An 18,368-nucleotide genomic window follows, 5' to 3' on the forward strand; every position below is an offset into this window, starting at 1 on the left:
ATCATCAAAAGATTCAGAAAATCTGGAACAATTGCTGTGCGTAAGGGTCAAGGCCGTAAAACTCTACTGGATGCTCGTGATCTCCGGGCCCTTAAACGTCACTGCACCTCAAACAGGAATGTCAGTGTCAAGGAAATAACAGAATGGGCTCAGGAATACTTCCAGAAAGCATTGTCAGTGACACAATCCACCGTGCCATCCGCCGTTGCCAGCTGAAACTCTACAGTGCAAAGAGGAAGCCATTTCTAAGCAAGCTCCACAAGCTCAAACATTTGCACTGGGCCAGGGGTCTTTTAAAATGGAGTGTGGCAAAATGGAAAATGTTCTGTGGTCAGATGAGTCACAATTTGAAGTTCTTTATGGAACACTGGGACGCCATGTCATCCGGACCAGAGAGGACAAGGATAACCCAAGTTGTTATCAATGCTCCAATCAGAAGCCTGCATCACTGATGGTATCGGGTTGCATGAGTGCTTGTGGCATGGGCAGCTTGCATGTCTGGAAAGGCACCATTAATGCAGAGAACTATGTTCAGGTTCTAGAACAACATATGCTCCCATCTAGACATCATCTCTTTCAGGGAAGACCCTGCATTTTTCAACAAGATAATGCCAGACCACATTCTGCAGCAATCACAACATCATGGCTATGTAGAAGAAGGATCCGGGTACTGAAATGGCCAGCCTGCAGTCCAGATCTTTCACCTATAGAGAACATTTGGCGCATCATAAAGAGGAAGGTGCGATAAAGAAGGCCCAACAGTTAGAGGCCTGTATTAGACATGAATGGGAGAGCATTCCTATTTCTAAACATGAGCAACTGGTCTCCTCTGTCCCCAGACGTCTGTTGAGTGTTATAAGAAGAAGGGGGGATGCCACACAGTGGTAAAAAGTGGCCTTGTCCCAACTTTTTTGGGATTTGTTGACGCCATGAAATTTTGAAATTTTTAAAATGATACAGTTTAAACTTTTGTTCTGTGATTTGTGTTCTATTCTGAATAAAATATTAGATGTTGGCACCTCCACATCATTGCATTCAGTTTTTATTCACAATTTTTTTAGTGTCCCAACTTTTTTGGAATCCGGTTTGTAACAATCTTTCACATAAGACGTGTAGATTCAGCAAATAAAAAGGCTGTAGGTTCACTGCAGGAATTGAAACCAATGGTTCAACATCACCACTGGAAAAAATCTATATCTGTAGGTTTCTCTACAATTAACCATTTCTCATCAAACCACTCTGAATAAGTTTTTACAAAGTATTGGGGCTAATGCTATTTTCAGCATGCTACTCAACAAATCTCCCTGGATGGTGTTTGCAAGTGAGGCTTATCTTGCAATGAAAAGCTGTGGATGTTTAGCTTTTCAACATCTATACCATTATGTGAGCATTTGTTAGCTAACGTGGCAGAACCTGGAAGTTAGTTTTCTCCTCCAAGCATTCTGAGATGTCCAAAGATAATGTCCAAAAACTTCAGCCCAGTGAACATAACACAGGTCTAGTCAACAGATGTGTTTTTGGGGTGTTTCATGCACTCACCTGTGAGGTTGGGTTGTTTGGGCTGTCGGACGCTCTGAGGTGAGGGGTGTAGTGGAGAAGGAGGAGTTGCACTGGGGGGAAGGGGAGGAGCAGGAGATGAAGGAGTAGAGGAGGTGGTGGAGGACGGATTACTGCTGGAGTCAGGCTGATATGGCACAGGGATGTGGTCCTAGGAGAGATTGAGAGCAGAATGAAAGCCAGAAAAGACAGAGATGTATGGAGTCAGGGGAAGTCTATTCATGTGTATCATATAAGATGTACTAATTATCAGTAGATAACTTTTCCCCCAACACTTACAGGCTATTAATTAAGAATCTTAGTACAACCCTTACTGAAGTGATAACCTCTACTCTTCCAGAAACATTCCCTTATGAGGAGTTGATGGCATTAATCCACATAAACAGAAGTGAGGTCATGCACTGATACTAGATGATGAGTTATAAATTACAAACGCCATTCCAAAACATCCCAAATTGTTGGATTGAGCTCCAGAGAACACGGTGACTTACATAAGTGTGCATGAATGAACAAATGAACACACTAATGATATATTGTACACAATCTCCTGGACACAATGTATTATCGCTGCATGTCCAATGTTTGAATTGAACAGCATAATATCGCAAATTCCTCCTGAATAAAAGAATGAATAATATAGCTATATGCTGTATATGTGACAAACACACATTAGGCTGACAAAACCGTTGGAGTATACTGTCAGCGTCAGATATTCAAGACGCAGAAGTGGGACTGACATCCCTGTTTGTCACTGTTCATTAATGTTCTGGCACCAGCATGTCCTCGTTCCCCCACTCCAGAGAGTGTGATCATCCAGAAAGCAGAAGGAGTGGATTAGTGCTAGAGCCAGAAGGCCTGAACCCAAGCCAGCCAGCTCCCAAAACAACCTAGATACCTTTATTCACGTGGATATCTATTAGGACATCACTAATGCACTGGATTTTCAGAGTTTTGTTGACACAATGAATAGAAATTGAATAATGTTTAGTTTAGTTAGATGAGCTACAGAGACAAGTTAAAAGAATCTGGAGAGCTTCAGTGTGTTTAACATTTACTCCATCACATTCAAAAGATATTGGAGAGTGCTCCATCACTCCAGAGAATGCAGTTCCACTGATATACAACCCAATACTGGGGTGTTTTAGAACTCTAAGAAAGATTTAATTTATCATGGGTGTATACAACAATTTGGAAGAGCAGATTTTGTTAATAAGATGTACCATTGTTAGAAAATTTTAAAGTGAAATTGAGACAATAATTTAAAAAAGGGGTGGCATCATGGTGACGCGGGTAGTACCCCTGCAACACAAGATTATGGGATCTTAGGTTTGATCCTCACCCTAGATTACTGTCTGTAAGTGGTTTGCTGTGTTTTCTCTGTGTCTACATGGGTTTCCTCCAGGTAGACTGATTTACTCCCATAGGAGCCTTGGCTATGCAAGATTGTCTTCCGATGTGAGCTTGTGAGTAATTGAATAAATGTGCTGTGCCCTGGGATGGTCTGGCACCCTATCCAGAATGCGTTGCTTTGTGCTGTCACCTCTCTACTTAATAGCTGATGTGTGGGGAGAGTAGTGGTGTGGATTGCAAGCTGTAGCATCATCCAGGTGGATGCTGCAAATGTGTGGTGCTTCAGGCAACTCCCTATTGTTTCAAAGCACATTGGGTGTCTGGAAAAGTTTTTATTTATGTGTAAGTGTAAATAAGCAAGTAAGTAAATATAATATTTACACTATTGGATACTATTGGTCGTACTGGAATGCTCAGGTTCATGTGCACCACTTATTATTAAAATTAAAAAACATTTTTATTCCTACAGCTACAGTAAATGAAACCAATGCAGTTAATCATAATTAACAACAATAAATAATGCATTTAAAACATGATAAACTGTGTTCGTCTGATGGCTGGCCAACCAGTATTTGGACCATTTTTTTCCAAGCATCACTCAGCGTAAAGGGCAGCTGGCATTTTCAAATGGTGGAAAAATAACCACAGAGTTATGAAGTTTTCATATGACAGAAATGAAATGTGAGATGGCATTAAGAAATACTGCCTCATCATTAGAGACTCTGCATTATGAAGCTCCAGTGGGTCAGAGATGAGCTAGATGCTGAAGGGATGCTCAGTTTACACACACACACACACACACACACACACACAATGAGATGTCTCTTGTGTAACTCTCAAACTAATATAAACCCACGTACATATGCAAAACTATCATGTCTTAGCCAGTGGGAAAAATAAATAAAGAAGGAAAGAAATAACTCATAAGCATTTGGTGGTTTAATAAAAAAGTTGCATATGTAATACCCATGTAGTCGGGTTGTTTTCTGCTCTTTTCTAAACAGGGCACAATCACCATATACATATACATTGGGGTATAAATCTTTGTACAATGTGTTTTATACAACTGAAATACCACATTGGCGTTAGACATGGTGACTACAGACCCTTGTGTGGCAACTTCAGAATATCCCATTCTATTGTTTAGTGTTTCTATTGAGATTATACCAGCCTTATGTCAGGAACAGGAGCTCTTTACAGTAGCAGCTACTACTCATAAAAACATGCATCTATAAACAACTGGACACAATCTGTGCTAATAAATCTATAGAAAACAAATCCATCCATCCATTATCTGTAACCACTTATCCAATTTTTAGGGTCGCGGGGGGTCCAGAGCCTACCTGGAATCATCGGGTGCAAGGCGGGAATACACCCTGGAGGGGACGCCAGTCCTTCACAGGGCAACACAGACACACACACATTCACTCACACCTACGGACATTTTCGAGTCGCCAATCCACCTGCAACGTGTGTTTTTGGACTGTGGGAGGAAACCGGAGCACCCGGAGGAAACCCACGCGGACACGGGGAGAACACACCAACTCCTCACAGACAGTCACCCGGAGTTGGAATCGAACCCACAACCTCCAGGCCCCTGGAGGTGTGTGACTGCGACACTACCTGCTGCACCACCGTGCCGCCCCAGAAAACAAATCTGTACCTAAAAAGTAATTATGCTCTGGCTTTTAAGTTGATTTCAGTAGAATCTTGTCGATATCATCACTTTTTTACTGTCTACGAGAGATGCACCAAAATGGATAAGCAATAGAAGGTAACTGCTGCATTATTTAATGTGGAACATTAAACAGTTTTGTTAAGAAGCTGATCTCATATTCTATTTTGTATGTATATTTTTATTTTAAGGCTTTTTTTTCTGATAACTGAATTTTCAGTTCATTTCTATGCATCCCGGTGCTACAGATTTGTCTGCTCTCATTGATAATATACTATAAAATGCCAAACAAGCTCATGCCCTTCGGATTAACACATGCTTTGATGCTTTGATTAGATAGACTCTCCAGTCTGGGTTGAATGTATTTTTCATAGCTGAAGTCTAAGGCTATGAGAGGTTGTTTCGATCTAAAGAGATTGACAGAACAGAGGACTCAAATTCTGGTTGGATCTTGAGGCTACTAATAAGCACAGCAAATACAAGCCATTTAAGTTGAGGCACCTCAGAAGAACCAAAGCAATTATTTTCCACAAACTATAGCCTCGGCTAGCTAGGATTTCCAGTGTGTGAGTGTTAAGGTTGAACAAGGCTGCATTGTTTGGCATTTCTAAAGCTAGAGAGGGGATGAAGAGGAACCCACCTTGTTGATTTTGTTGGTTTTGGGCAGAGTTTGGCTGATGTGGAGGTCCGTGTACCTGAGGGGGTTGTTTATGTCACACGGTACCGACTCAGTCCTGACAAGCTGACGAGCTAAAAATGAGAAGGGGAGATTGGGGGAAAAATGTTGTATCCACGGTAACGGCAGGCCGTTGTCTCGGTAACAGAAAAACAGTGGTCATGGTAACAACTCTCAAAAACTAAAAGAATCACAAAACATTTGACACATTATAATTGAAGTATGCTTTACAAAAAGTCATTAGAATATGTTTACATGAGCCTGTCTCACAAACTGATGAAAAATATGTCATAGCTGATTATGAAGACATGCCATGGAGAAGATCCCTTTCCATGGATCAGGAAGGAAAGTTCAGACAGTCAATAAGATGTTGAGCAGGTGTCAGAGAGCTATAAGTAAGTGCTTGCAGGAAACCACTGAGGAAAATCTTTTAAGAGAAAATCCACTGTGGTGCCTGCTCTCCAAATGTCATTAGCACACCCACAAACATGCAATAATCGACTGAATTACCTTGAGATGTCCCTTGATCTCCAGGAGGGTGGAAAGACAAAGAGAAAAGAATGGAAATTAGAATATAAAGGAAGGGGCAGGAAAGAGGGTGTTATAAAGGATCCATTAAAGAACAATACCTCAATACCTTAATGATAATAATAACTATTTTATAGTCCTGGCATCTCACACATGAAGGAGATACAGGCTAAATATACATACTATTTCCCCCTTTCTCATACCATCTTGTTTTATTCATTCATTAATTGTCTGTAACCGCTTATCCAGTTCAGGGTCGCAGTCGGTCCGGAGCCTACCAGAATACCAGGAATACCTGGAAGTGCGTCTGTCCTTCGCAGGGCGACACACACTCACACATTCACTCACACCTATGGAATCTTTTGAGTTGCCAATAACAACTACCAATTTTTTTTATTTTGGACCGTGGGAGGAAAACGGAGCACCTGGAGGACACCCATGCAGGAGTGGGAATTGAACCCACAACCTCCAGGTCCCTGGAGCTGTGTGACTGCGACACTAACTGTCGCCACTGTGCCTCCCTTGTTTTATTCAGATAAAAACAAATCATACAGTGCTTTATAGAGTTCACAAAGGTATTATTGCAGAGTAATAAGGAGATGTTTTAAATCCTGCAGCATCAAACAATTAAAAACTATTTTTAAATCAAAATCACAAACAGCAACTCTGTCAAGTGTTTTAAATATAGAAAAACATGGTGTTAAATACCTTTGAACGAGTCCCTGCCTCCACGATGGTATATCAGCAAATGGCAAGGAGGTGCTTCTTTGGTACATTTATTGTGGCACTTCAACCTAATGGATATAATCAGGAGCAAAGCATTTCATTTGCCTCCAGAATTTTAGACCCAAAACATTCAAAGCTATTCTCCTAGGATCATACAAGCAAGAAAATACCTGAAGCAATTTAATGGGCTTGTTTTTTTATATATTCTAGAAGTGAGAGATTATTAGACATTTAATATATTCAAATGATCTGTTTTAAATGATAATGGTAATTAGGGCCAGTGGAAACTCCAGGCACAATCACAAAGGCAACAAGGGAGTTCAATAAGCACTGCAATTTTCAAAGCTACCAAACGTGTATATTTCAGAATCCATTCTACTTTTAATCACTTTCAAAAGTTGGCAATCACCTTTAAACCTTTAAAACTAATGAAACCTTCTACTGTTTCATAAGACACCGTTGTTCAATGTGTATGTTTAAGTCAAATTGCCTTATTTCTGGGTCTAAAGGAGACCACAGAAATCAGACCATAAAGAAAAAAAAAAGCTTGTGTTGAAAGGCTGAAAACCCATAAAATCCAGTAGAAATCACTAAATGTAATTCAATAAGTTAAGGTAAATGACAAAAAGGATTTGTCATGTCTTATTGTGTAAATAATGTCATACAGTGAAAAAACGCCTTTCACTCCAAGTCTAAAGAGTCTATGTATGGGAAATAAGCTGAATTTGTACATATTTTATTAAAAGAACATTCCTGTTTGTGCAAGGTGAGTGAAATATAGTATGCCCTTTCCTGATGTAAATATGAATTTCAGATGCAGACTGAGTGTGAAAAATCAGCCTAAAACCCACCCCTTACAGAATTCTAACTTAGCCACAACCCTAAACTTAACCTTAACACCAACCATAATTTACTCTGCTGTTTCTGTAGCTTTCCTTCATGTACATTCTGTGTAGATCTAAAACAGAACAAACAGTGGATGGGAGTTTTTATAGTAAAATAACTACAAACCATAACACAAATGGTATGAATGTCTGGGCTGCTCCTTTAAGTAGTATATGTACTACCCTTTGGAGATCATATAGCTAGGTTTCTTTTATTTTAGCCTTCACATTCAATATAATCACCAGCCATCCCTGGGTGAAAAATGTGTGTACAGATTCAGTTTGACATTTCAACACGTAGTCCTTGTGTTTTGTTCCAAAACTGCTGGAATAGTAAAAAAAAAAGAAACTTAGGGGCACTACATATTTATGTCCAGTGAATGTATACAGAGCTTGACACTGTTAGGTGAAAAACTGTGAAAAAATGTTTTGGTTCAGGCTGACATTCAGCATTTTCTTCAAAACTGTTGACACTGTTACAGCACAGAGTTGTATTAAAGGAATACAGTGGGAATCAATAAAATTGTATACACTGAAGATGCACAACTTATATAACCAAGGATGGAACATGATTAAATAACTGAGTTTAGCACTAAAAAAAAGAGTTATTTTCAGATCTGTACTTTAACTACTAGTGTTTTACTATAGTTATATATAGTAAATATTCTTGTATATTTTCATGTAAACCCTGAAAGTAGAAAGTGCTCATTTAAACAGGCAGTAATAATACTTCTAAGGAAATAGATAAAATTCCTAATTTTGAGTTGCTTATCACACTTACTTGCAGGTTTTGCACTTCAGGCCAAATAACATTCCTTTCCCACAGACTATACACGTTTGTGACATCCAGTACTTGGTGGAAAATCTGCAAGAAAAGATGCAGATAAAGGAGCGAGGTTAGAATAGCACTGTTTCAGTGAGGCTCTTTACAAAACAAGGTTGAGGTTCATAACAATGTTTTTAGAGTTTTTACGGAATCTATTTCTGAAGGCGGGTCTATAATGAGTCGGCGCTTCAGTCAAAAAGATTTGACCTTTTGACTGCAATTCCCAGCCTCCTGCGATGAAAGAGCTATAAGTGTCAAAGCACCAGTCGTATTTAGCCAATAACCTTTTCATTGAGAGACAGGCCATACGCAGAGATAGGCGCTCTTCCTCTAATATTCAATATAGAGTAATTCAATTGTGACTCAGCGTCTTTCAATCTCTTCCAAATGCCCAGCTGTGCTTCAGCGACTGACAAATATTCAACAGGCCAAAAAGCCATATGGCTGCATCAGAGCAGAGAGATGATCGTTCAGGGGAGTTATGAGGCTCCTGGAGCTGCTGTCTCTGTCTGTCAGTCTGTCCATCTTGCTGTCCTTCATTCTTTATATATTACTAGCAGCCATGTCTTCTATGAGCACAGCAGTGAAAAGGCCATTGAGATCCAGCAGTGGTTCAATGGAGTTCTTTGGCATGAGCGGACTCTGACAGCTAATGGAATATGAGTAATAGGCTCTGACAGAATCCAAATGTCTTCATTTAGGCTGTCTCACATTGTGTCGTAAAAGCGAATGCAGATCCATCCCTCCCACGCCTCGACACTTGGATCTGTTTAAACAGCAGAAAAGTACTGAAGCACCTTCTCTTTCCTCATCCCAGGCTTTGATTTTTAAACAAAAATCCTCTCACTTGTAGAGGTTAGCAAAGAGATGGGTTTCATATCATTGGAACATTTAAGCTCAATCAAGTGTACCAGAGGGAAAGTTGAAAGGATTCAGTGTTCTGAATCAAACTGCTTTTTATCAAGTGCCCACCATGATTCAAAAGGCAAAATCACCAAATATTTGTCCAAGACATTCCTGTTCAATGACTGACTCCACCTCCTATGTCCTCATAGGCGTACAACACAAGCTAAAGGAAGGTCAAGTGTCCACATAAACAGACTGCTCCTGTATACAACTATGAAAACCTAGGAAAGAAATTATTTTGTTTCATGTGATCTGTCTGGAGCCCTATCGCCTAGACACTTTGGCATCTTGTTTGCTGCGTAATAAACACTCAGACATAGAAATGAGTCTTCAGGCTCAGTGACAGCATGCACTTTAGAAACAGAACATACCTTTGCTAAAACCATGCCATGCAAAACTTTGATTCCTTTTCCTCCCCAATTTTAGTCACTGTCAATTCCAGCTGTTGTTAGGTCTCCCCACAATCACACGATTCTACAAACTGAGACAATATGTAATAGCTCCAGCTTCCTCTAGAACATTTAATCCCAAAAGACATCTGTTTTGTAGGCTGCTGAGTGTTGGAGGGAAAGGGATTGAGAATGAGAATAAAAGGTAAATGTACTTTATTAATGTAACTACCATGTAATCAACTAATATCTATTAATGAGCTTATTAACACTGCAATAATAACCCAGGACTTCTAAGGGTTAAAGACTGTTAAACAGCATTTATTCGTCGCTATTTCTTTCATAACAGCTTTCTCTACTCCACGTTAAACATCCATTGTTTTACTGAGAGGTGTGTGGCATTTGAGAGAATGGAGGATTCAGTCCATGCGCAGACGGTCAAGGCAGTCACACATCCACTTGCTTTAATTGGTCTGACATTTTTAACTACTCCACCACACCCTCTCTCTCTCTCTCTCTCTCTCTCTCCCTCTCTCTCTCTCTCTCACACACACACACACACACACACACACACACACACAAAGAGAGACAGACACAGTTTACAGCACAGTTTACCTAAATCATAACTGCTATTATTCTGCAGTTAATGCATACGTCTGCACATTTCAGTTCTTATGCACAGTCACAGCAGGTTTACATGCTGCAAAATACAAGTCATCACTTTGTCAACAACACCTGATTTTTCAACAACACCTGCACCTGTTCTGAACGGTCATTCAACTGACCTCACTATACTTTGTTTTAAGCTCTCCAAAAAAAACCATGCATCTCAATTTTGGTCTAATTTTAGTTTATTACATCATTTACCGTCACACAGCAGCAGTCCTTCATATTATGTGAAAATGTCATGATGAATGGACCAACAGAAATGCTCCAAAATACCTTGGAATAAAATCTTTTTACACTTAATTCCATTGAAAGTTAAGAAGGTATTTTCTTTCTCCTGTAAAGTTACTATTGTGGGGATGCATGTTTCTCTTTGGACAGCGACTGAGCATGAGACTAGTGGTTCATTAGGGTCATCATTTAATGAGACTTGAATTGGGAATGTAGAAAAAACAAATGAGCTGGCTTAATGAAGTAATTGCAGCCCTTTGTGATTAGCATTTAATTAACATACGGTTAGAGGACGTTACCTGTGTTTAATGGAGTTGCCAAAGTCTCTGCGAGGAATCTGAGGAGACCAACGAGGAACTGAAAGAGTGTCTGCAGAGAGGTAGGAAGAGAGAGAGAGAGAGAGAGAGAGAGAGAGAGAGAGAGAGAGACAGAGAGAGAGAGAGAGAGAGAGAGAGAGAGAGAAAGAGAGAATATAATTACCTTCATATTATCATTTTGGAATAGTTATTTATCATCTTAGGGGTTGAGAGGAGACAGACTTTTTAAAATTCATGATATAAAGTCTGAAAACACAAGTATAAAAGACAAACATTGCGCTGAAGAGGAAACAAAGTAACATCTTCACCATTTAACAGCACGTCTGCATTTTTTCATCAACACATAATGAAGTAAGGTGGTTAATTACAGAATCATTAGGTCCTAACTGCCTGATAGAATTTCTAATAAAAGAGACAAAGGGTGAAAACCTTTTAACCTTTTAGAGCTGAGCGGAAGTGTAAGCCATCAGCGTCGTTCTGCCATGCTAAAACGCTGCACTGAGTAAACAGGCAACAATTAGCCAGAATTATTATAATCTGCGCTCGGCTGTCATCGCTCAAATGGAGGAAAACCCAATAATATCTGAATGGAGGCCAGTAAGACGATAATTGTGTTTGCGTCCTGCAGCCTACTGTTCATCCAAAAGGACATTCATCCAATTGAAAGACAGTCTCTGGCCAATTATAGACCATTTGCCTATGATTAAGAGCCTGAAGACAGGGGGTGAAGGCACAGGGATGAGAGAGCGGATAAATAAGTGCAAAACACTCAGCAAAAAAGAAATAAATTACAGTCAATCGCCAAATAAAATCATGAGGATATTACTATTCCCACACAAACCTCTTCATTACAGTAGCTACTTATTAGCTTCTTATAATGAGACATTGCAGCTTAGTGCCATATATAAGAGCATTAATTATTTAACTGCTTTAAGGTGTACTCACTCTTGACACAACTGCACACACACACACACACAGCACCAGAAATACCTTACCTCCTCAGCAGCTGCCTGGGATACCATAATAACCACCTAGAAACACATTTGCAACACTAGAGCACTATAACAATTATCTTGGCAACCACCTGGGACAACCGAGGAACCACCTGATATACCATAGCAACCACCGACCACCTAGAAGCACCGTAGAACCCACTTGAAAGGCCATAACAGCCTCTTAGCATCTTGCAGCCTAGCAACTCTCTTGAATGCTCAAGTAACACCTGGGAACCACCTAAACATTCAGCTTTTTCTTCAGGAAATGTACTTTTTGTGTTATTTTCATATTGGGCTATTCAAAGTGCAACTGATACACCAGCCAGTAGGTGTCAGTTAATTACTGTATAACCAAAGATTTATCACATAGAGAAATATCATTGTACAAAGTGACTGATTACTCCATTATAATGAGCTGCTTCCAAAAATGACCGATTCAGATTATCCACTTGCAAACAGAGCTGTATTTCATGTTTATTTGAAGTTATAAAATAACATAATTTTGGGAGTAGGTCCACTCCCAAACTCTTCCCCTCAGCCCTATATATATATATCCTGCGAACTCAGGTCATTTCTGTATCAAAGTTGCTCACACCTTCAGTCTGTCACCAACTCTTTTTCTTGTATTCATCTCTGCAACCGGGGGAGATTGCCTTCATACGCATTCCTAAGCCACCCTGAACTCCTTTCCAAAAAATTCATCTCCCCATTTCAGTCTTTTACGGCTGTGGTCCGTACTAACAAAAAAAAACATTTTATTGGTTGAATATTTCAAATTTGGTATGAATTTCCCCTCTTTTTTCAATAAGCTTTAACTTCTAAGCTTTATTATTATATTATAATAATATTATTATTGCCGGAGATAACATCAACTTCTATGGGTTAAAATATTATTTGTTAAGAGTCCTGGTGACTCAATCTGTCAGTGTGTATTTCCCATGCTTTATCTGAGTCTGAAAGTGAGTGTGTCTCTGGTGACCTCGCTGTTCTGCTCTGCTGACCCTGGACACATGGCGAGGAGAATACAGCGAGGTTTCAGGAAAGAAAATCTCACTCAAGGGTCACACCCACGAAGACCTTCAGAGTAGGTCTGCTGTGAGTGGATCAGTGACAGAGATCTGCAGAAGAAAAAAAGTAAATACACCGATCGTGCTTCTGCGCCTTTATTTAAAAATACTTTGCTAAAAACAAGAAGAAAATAAGAATTCAGGTTCTCTACAAAAATGGCAGTGTCGTAAGTGGGGGCGCACAAATAAGCCAAATTCCTGAGGTAGCTCTGGGCCAAGGGTAAACTAGGTCTGTCAGCGTAGAAACATCTAACACATAACAGCAACTTTCAGAGCAATTCATATATGACATTAGAGTCTGAAATAGCAACAAAGCTGCAACTTTCTATATTTCATTCCCAAAAAATTATGCTGTGTTCACAAAGGATGGAAGATTGCTCAAAACTGCATGCAGCACTAACAAAATTAGTTATTTGACACATCTCATTTTACCCATTGATCCCCAGACTTATTTGGAGTACTTTTTCCCCAACTACAACTACAAAGAAATAAATGAGATAATCAAACATGCCATATGTTGTTCATTTTTGAAGACTCTTGAATGTTCAAATATGTAATCATTTGACATGTATTTGCTCACAGATGTTTTATATATTCATAAACATGGCAAAGTTTTGATGAAAATTTTACCAAGAGCCTACATTTTCTTTTTTCTTTATAATGATTTTATATCTACAAGATGGACCAATGAGGTAAGTGTGTCTAAACAAGTGGACAGTGAGCGGACACAGTGTTTAAAAATTGAGCAACACTTCTGCGTCGGATCCATTTGTACCAGCACGACAAACACTAATAAATCACCACCATGTCAGTGCTGAGAATGATCCACCACCTAAATCATACATGTTCTGTGACCATTGAAGAACAGGGTGAAATGGGGATAAGAAATATGCAGAGAATCAGGTTGACCATAGTCTGTAATTGTAGATTTAGTGCTCCTGTGAACAGTGGAGCTGACAAAATGGAAAATGAGTTTAGACACAAGGTAGGTTTTCCTAATCCAGTGAATATAAACGTGTACAGTGCTTATAAATGTGTAAACACTGTCTACAGCAAAAATTTCTCTGACCAACAAGAGTTTGCAGAGGTCCTGCAGGATGCTGACTGTTTGCCACAGTTTCTGAGGGTCTAAATACTTGGATTTTTTTTATTATTCCAGCAGCATGAGTCTTCAACCTACTGCCGTCTGGAAAAAGGTATCGAAGCATTCGAGCTCTCAAATCCAGACTCCGTAACAGCTTCTTCCCACACGCTATCAGACTCCTAAACACCTAGAGACTGAGACTGGACTGAAGAATCGCACCCACACACACACACACAACTTCAAAAAACACTGGTTTGTTGGACTGAAAATGATATACGGAAAACGAGTGTACTGTCTACACATATCCTGTTTACATCATGGTTACATCCAGATACCGTTTACAGCACAAATACACTTTAAATTGCAGTGTCTCTCCCTCTCAGCCCCCACCGTACTTTTGTTTTTGCACTGTCTTGTATTGTATTGTATTTTATTGTATGGATATTGTTTTGTATTTTCTTAACCATGTCTTTTGCACTTTAATGTGTGTGCACTGTTTTATGTAGCACCTTGGTCCTGGAGGAACGCTATTCCGCTTCACTGTGTACTGTAAACACTGTATACTGCTGAAATTTTAGTGCTGGCAAATTAAAGTTAAGAGAACACATTTTATTAAATAATCAAATAATATTTCATTTGTAAACCAGCATATCAGTTTTAGAGGCACTGAAAGTCATTTACAGCACTGAAAAAAGAACAAAGTTTAGGTTTTGTTAGGAAAAATCCCATTTTTTTTCAGCACAGATGGATCAGCAGATAAGAATGAATATCCCACTTTAATTAAATGTTTAACACAGTTTATGTGTTTTGAGCAAAGAAAGTGAGAAATAACATCAAGATTACAGGTGCACTCTGCAGAAGCATTTATTTTCTAGGGTGGTTTTTGAGCTGGATTACTCTGAGATGCTTCACCACACAGTGCTACACTTTAGGAACTAGGTTCATTCATATGAAGGTCTTCTGCAGTAATAAACCTGAGAAAACAATGTGTAATCTGGTCTGATGGTGTTAAAGGATTCAGTCACTGTTATCACCACATGTATATTTTGTAAACACTATTGAATATTATTTACATTATTTCTATACATTGCAATACATTAATTAAAGTGTTACATGGTTTTCTTAATAAAAATAACACTTCATATTCCAAAAACCGGTCCTCCACAAATGGGTGGCCATGTTTACAATAGGCTTGGTAAAGAATCTCTCATACATCCCGGCCTCTGGGTATCAGTGGAATGTCTGTTTCATAAAGTGAAGCAGAATTATACTCTTCTGCTTAATATACATAATTTACTCAATTTTCAAAATCAGCCAGGATTACAACTGCTAGTGGAGTGATAATTCTCTTCAACACACGTGGTAGTATTGACAGAGTTAAGTTGTTTATTGAAAAACTAGTTGTGTAATATTTTGAGTTACGTAAACTAATGTTTGTCTTAAAGGAACATAGTCTATTGTTCAAGTTTCATAGCTTTTTGTTTGTTAGGTATCTTAGAATTAGTCTTATACACAGTCTTAGACACATTTCTCCCACAATCACACGGTGTCTGTATTCTATAGTATGTTAACCTGTCCACACTGTCAGGGCTCTGCTAGTTACATTCTGATTAGCCACCTTCTCTACAAATAGAGAACATTCAGGTAGTGAACATTTGCAAACAGTGAAGTAAAATAAGCCTTTCAGATTAAGATCTATACATGGGACTAAACATGTTCTTTATGTTGTGACTCCTATAATAGTAGGCATTTCAGAGTATATCCACAGAGACTTTGGAAATACAAGTATCTTAACACTAGCCTGACTGTAATGGATAAACACTGAACACACAAAGCAAGTTAATTTATGAATAAACTGAAGTAATTTGAAGTAATTCTGCACAATTTCTACTGTTCCATTTATTGCAAAATGTGGTTAAATTATGAAAAATATCAAAATAAAAAAAATGTTTAACCTATCTATTTGTTGTCTCTGCCTCTAGGATCAGGTGCATACAGCAATAGGAAGTAGCAGAATGAAAAAAGCGTAGCAGTGAGTTTTCCTCAGCTCCGGCTTCCTGTCTCCCATTCTGAGCGCTGGTGTTTCACAAATCACATTACACTCACTAATTAAATCCCCTGCAGCCAGTGAGGTCAGCAGAAGGAGAGCCACTGGTCACTGGAAGAAACAGGTCAGTGTGAGAACAGCACTAAGACTGGAGAAACATCCGGAGAGGACGCTACTGACTGCTACTGACCGCTCCTTATTGCTTACCGGATTTCATAAGAGATGGAAGACCTGCAGACCATCTTTCATTAATGAATAATCTCTCTCTCTCTCTCTCTCTCTCTCTCTCTCTCTCTCTCTCTCACACACACACACACACACACACACACACACACACTTTCTCTCTCTCTCTCTCATTATTTCCCTTTCTCTCTCTGCACTCATAATTAATTTCAAATAGCTGTTCCTTTCCTTTTCTAATTACTGCCTTCCTCACTGCTTGACATTAATACTTCACCCAGTGCAGAGAAACTTACAGAGGTCTGAGATAGAGAGGGGGGAGGGAGGAAACGAGAACTGATCTAAAGTCAGAGATCAAGTTTCATGTGTTAAATTTCCAGTAAAAATGACCATTAATTAACATTTTCAGTATTTTGTATGTACATTTCTTTACAGCTTCCACTATACTATATAAAACTTAGTCTTAGTCTCTAAGTTGGTTGCATTTGCTTCTTACAATCAGAGGAATCCCAAAAGCATTCAATGATGTTGAGATCTGGGTCCTGGAGTGGCCTTTCTATTGCTCTGAAGACACAAGCAAGTTATTTGATTCAGAAATGTTCTTTATTTTTTGCCTATTTCCTTCTCCCGTAATTGTTTTTTTCTTTCACAGGCAAAGTATTAAATTGTCTTCTCATAGTTGAAAAGTGGACAAAAAAAGCTCTGGATTTTTATTTTAAATGATCTTACTGTGATGGGGACATTTGTGTAAGGTTACTGGGATACCCTTATTTTCATTGTACTTACTTTGACTTTTAATTTCTTGTATATGTCATATTTTAAAATTTGATCTAATCAGCAATATCTTCCAAAAAAGACATAACTTTTACTGTTTAGGCTCTTCTTGGAAATAAAAAGACAAAGAGTGGTCTCCGCATATTCACAGTAATGTATATGCATCTGAATCACACTTTCACATAAAATAAATTACAGTGAATAACTGATCACTCAACTGAAAAAAAAAACAGTTTCTACTGGATGATGTCTAATTAGAGAATGAAAATGGATCAAATGAACAATCCTGTTCTTAGGGTATTATATAGTATAGTATAACACAAATCCCTGGCTGGCTTGTTTCTATGACAACCCCACAATTGTGGCTTTCCTGAAGAGTTAAGTAAAGACTAGAATAATAACTTTAGCATTAATCATTCCTTAAATCTGAATTAAAGAATTCTGCACAATAGCCCCAGTATGATTAAGAGTAGTCCAAGGTTATATTTTACTAAAATATAAAAGTGAATATCATACCTAGAATAAATGAAAGTTTAATATACACTTACAAAGTCAGTTGAGGTAAGGTTATGGCCTTAAATACATTTATGTATTTATTTATGCAGAGCGATATTGTGAAGCAAAACAGTTCCAAAGAAGTCTTTCATTGTTAACACAGTTTCAGCTCAAAAATAAAGAGTAGCCATAGAACAAAAATACACATAAAACTCAGAAGATGTGTTGGTGAATATGGACAGTCAATAAAATGTAGGCTGACACAATGGTGAACAGTGGTTTTCTTTCTCTTTCACTCTCTACAGGTTTCTCCAAGCTTGGTGTGTTTAGTTTGCTTTGTTTAATATTGTCTTTGCACTCTCACATAAACCTGGGTCCAGCGCCAGCACACAAAAAAGCCGTACTAATCAGAACAACCTTCTGACACACACAAAAAAAGACTTTTTTTATGTCACAGTTTGTGGGCTGACAGAAGCTGCAGATCCTCAAATGAATGTGCACGGTTTATACACTCCAAAAGTGATTTATTTTGTCCTCTTAAATTATTTCAGGAAAACTGCGACTAAAGTGGTTTGCATAGAACCTTGAGGACAAGTTTAACTTAATTATTCACAAACAGACTCATTTTTATAACCTGCAACACAGATCTTTCTGGAATGACTCATGATCCAAGACTGAAAACGATCATCACCTTCTTACTTTCCACATAAACCCTTTAAAGAGAACATCTATAATTGAAAAAAAAAACTGTTGTCTGGTTGTTCAGAAGCTCCGTGTCTTTAATGGTGGAATTATGTGTTTGAGGGAATAAATGTTGTTTGTACGTGGCTGAAGTTTGACTTGTCTGTAAGGATTTTTCATTGTTTGAATTACCACAGAAACTCATTTGTAACTTGTACTGTTTAGTTTTGTAGCACTATTGGTAATGCGTTAATGCAGTTAGCCGTCTCATGAATTCAGAGACATTTCCACCTTAAACAATCCAAAACAGCAAA

At 38.6% G+C, this 18,368-nt stretch overlaps 1 protein-coding gene across 2 annotated transcripts in view; it reads right to left on the reverse strand.

Annotated features, from left to right (window-relative positions):
* Positions 1-18,368, reverse strand: part of LOC136676922 (kinase suppressor of Ras 2-like) — a 125,442-nt gene that overhangs the window by 37,098 nt on the left and 69,976 nt on the right. For both annotated transcript variants that reach the window (XM_066654221.1, XM_066654220.1), the window contains exons 7-12: positions 10,714-10,783; positions 8,178-8,261; positions 6,495-6,580; positions 5,769-5,786; positions 5,223-5,332; positions 1,540-1,708 (exon numbers count right to left, since the gene is read on the reverse strand). In XM_066654221.1, coding sequence (XP_066510318.1) covers positions 1,540-1,708; positions 5,223-5,332; positions 5,769-5,786; positions 6,495-6,580; positions 8,178-8,261; positions 10,714-10,783 — 537 coding nt within the window. The remainder of the gene's footprint in view (positions 1-1,539; positions 1,709-5,222; positions 5,333-5,768; positions 5,787-6,494; positions 6,581-8,177; positions 8,262-10,713; positions 10,784-18,368) is intronic.

This window comes from Hoplias malabaricus, chromosome X2, assembly GCF_029633855.1.
Source record: "Hoplias malabaricus isolate fHopMal1 chromosome X2, fHopMal1.hap1, whole genome shotgun sequence".
NCBI classification, from domain to species: Eukaryota; Metazoa; Chordata; class Actinopteri; order Characiformes; family Erythrinidae; genus Hoplias; species Hoplias malabaricus.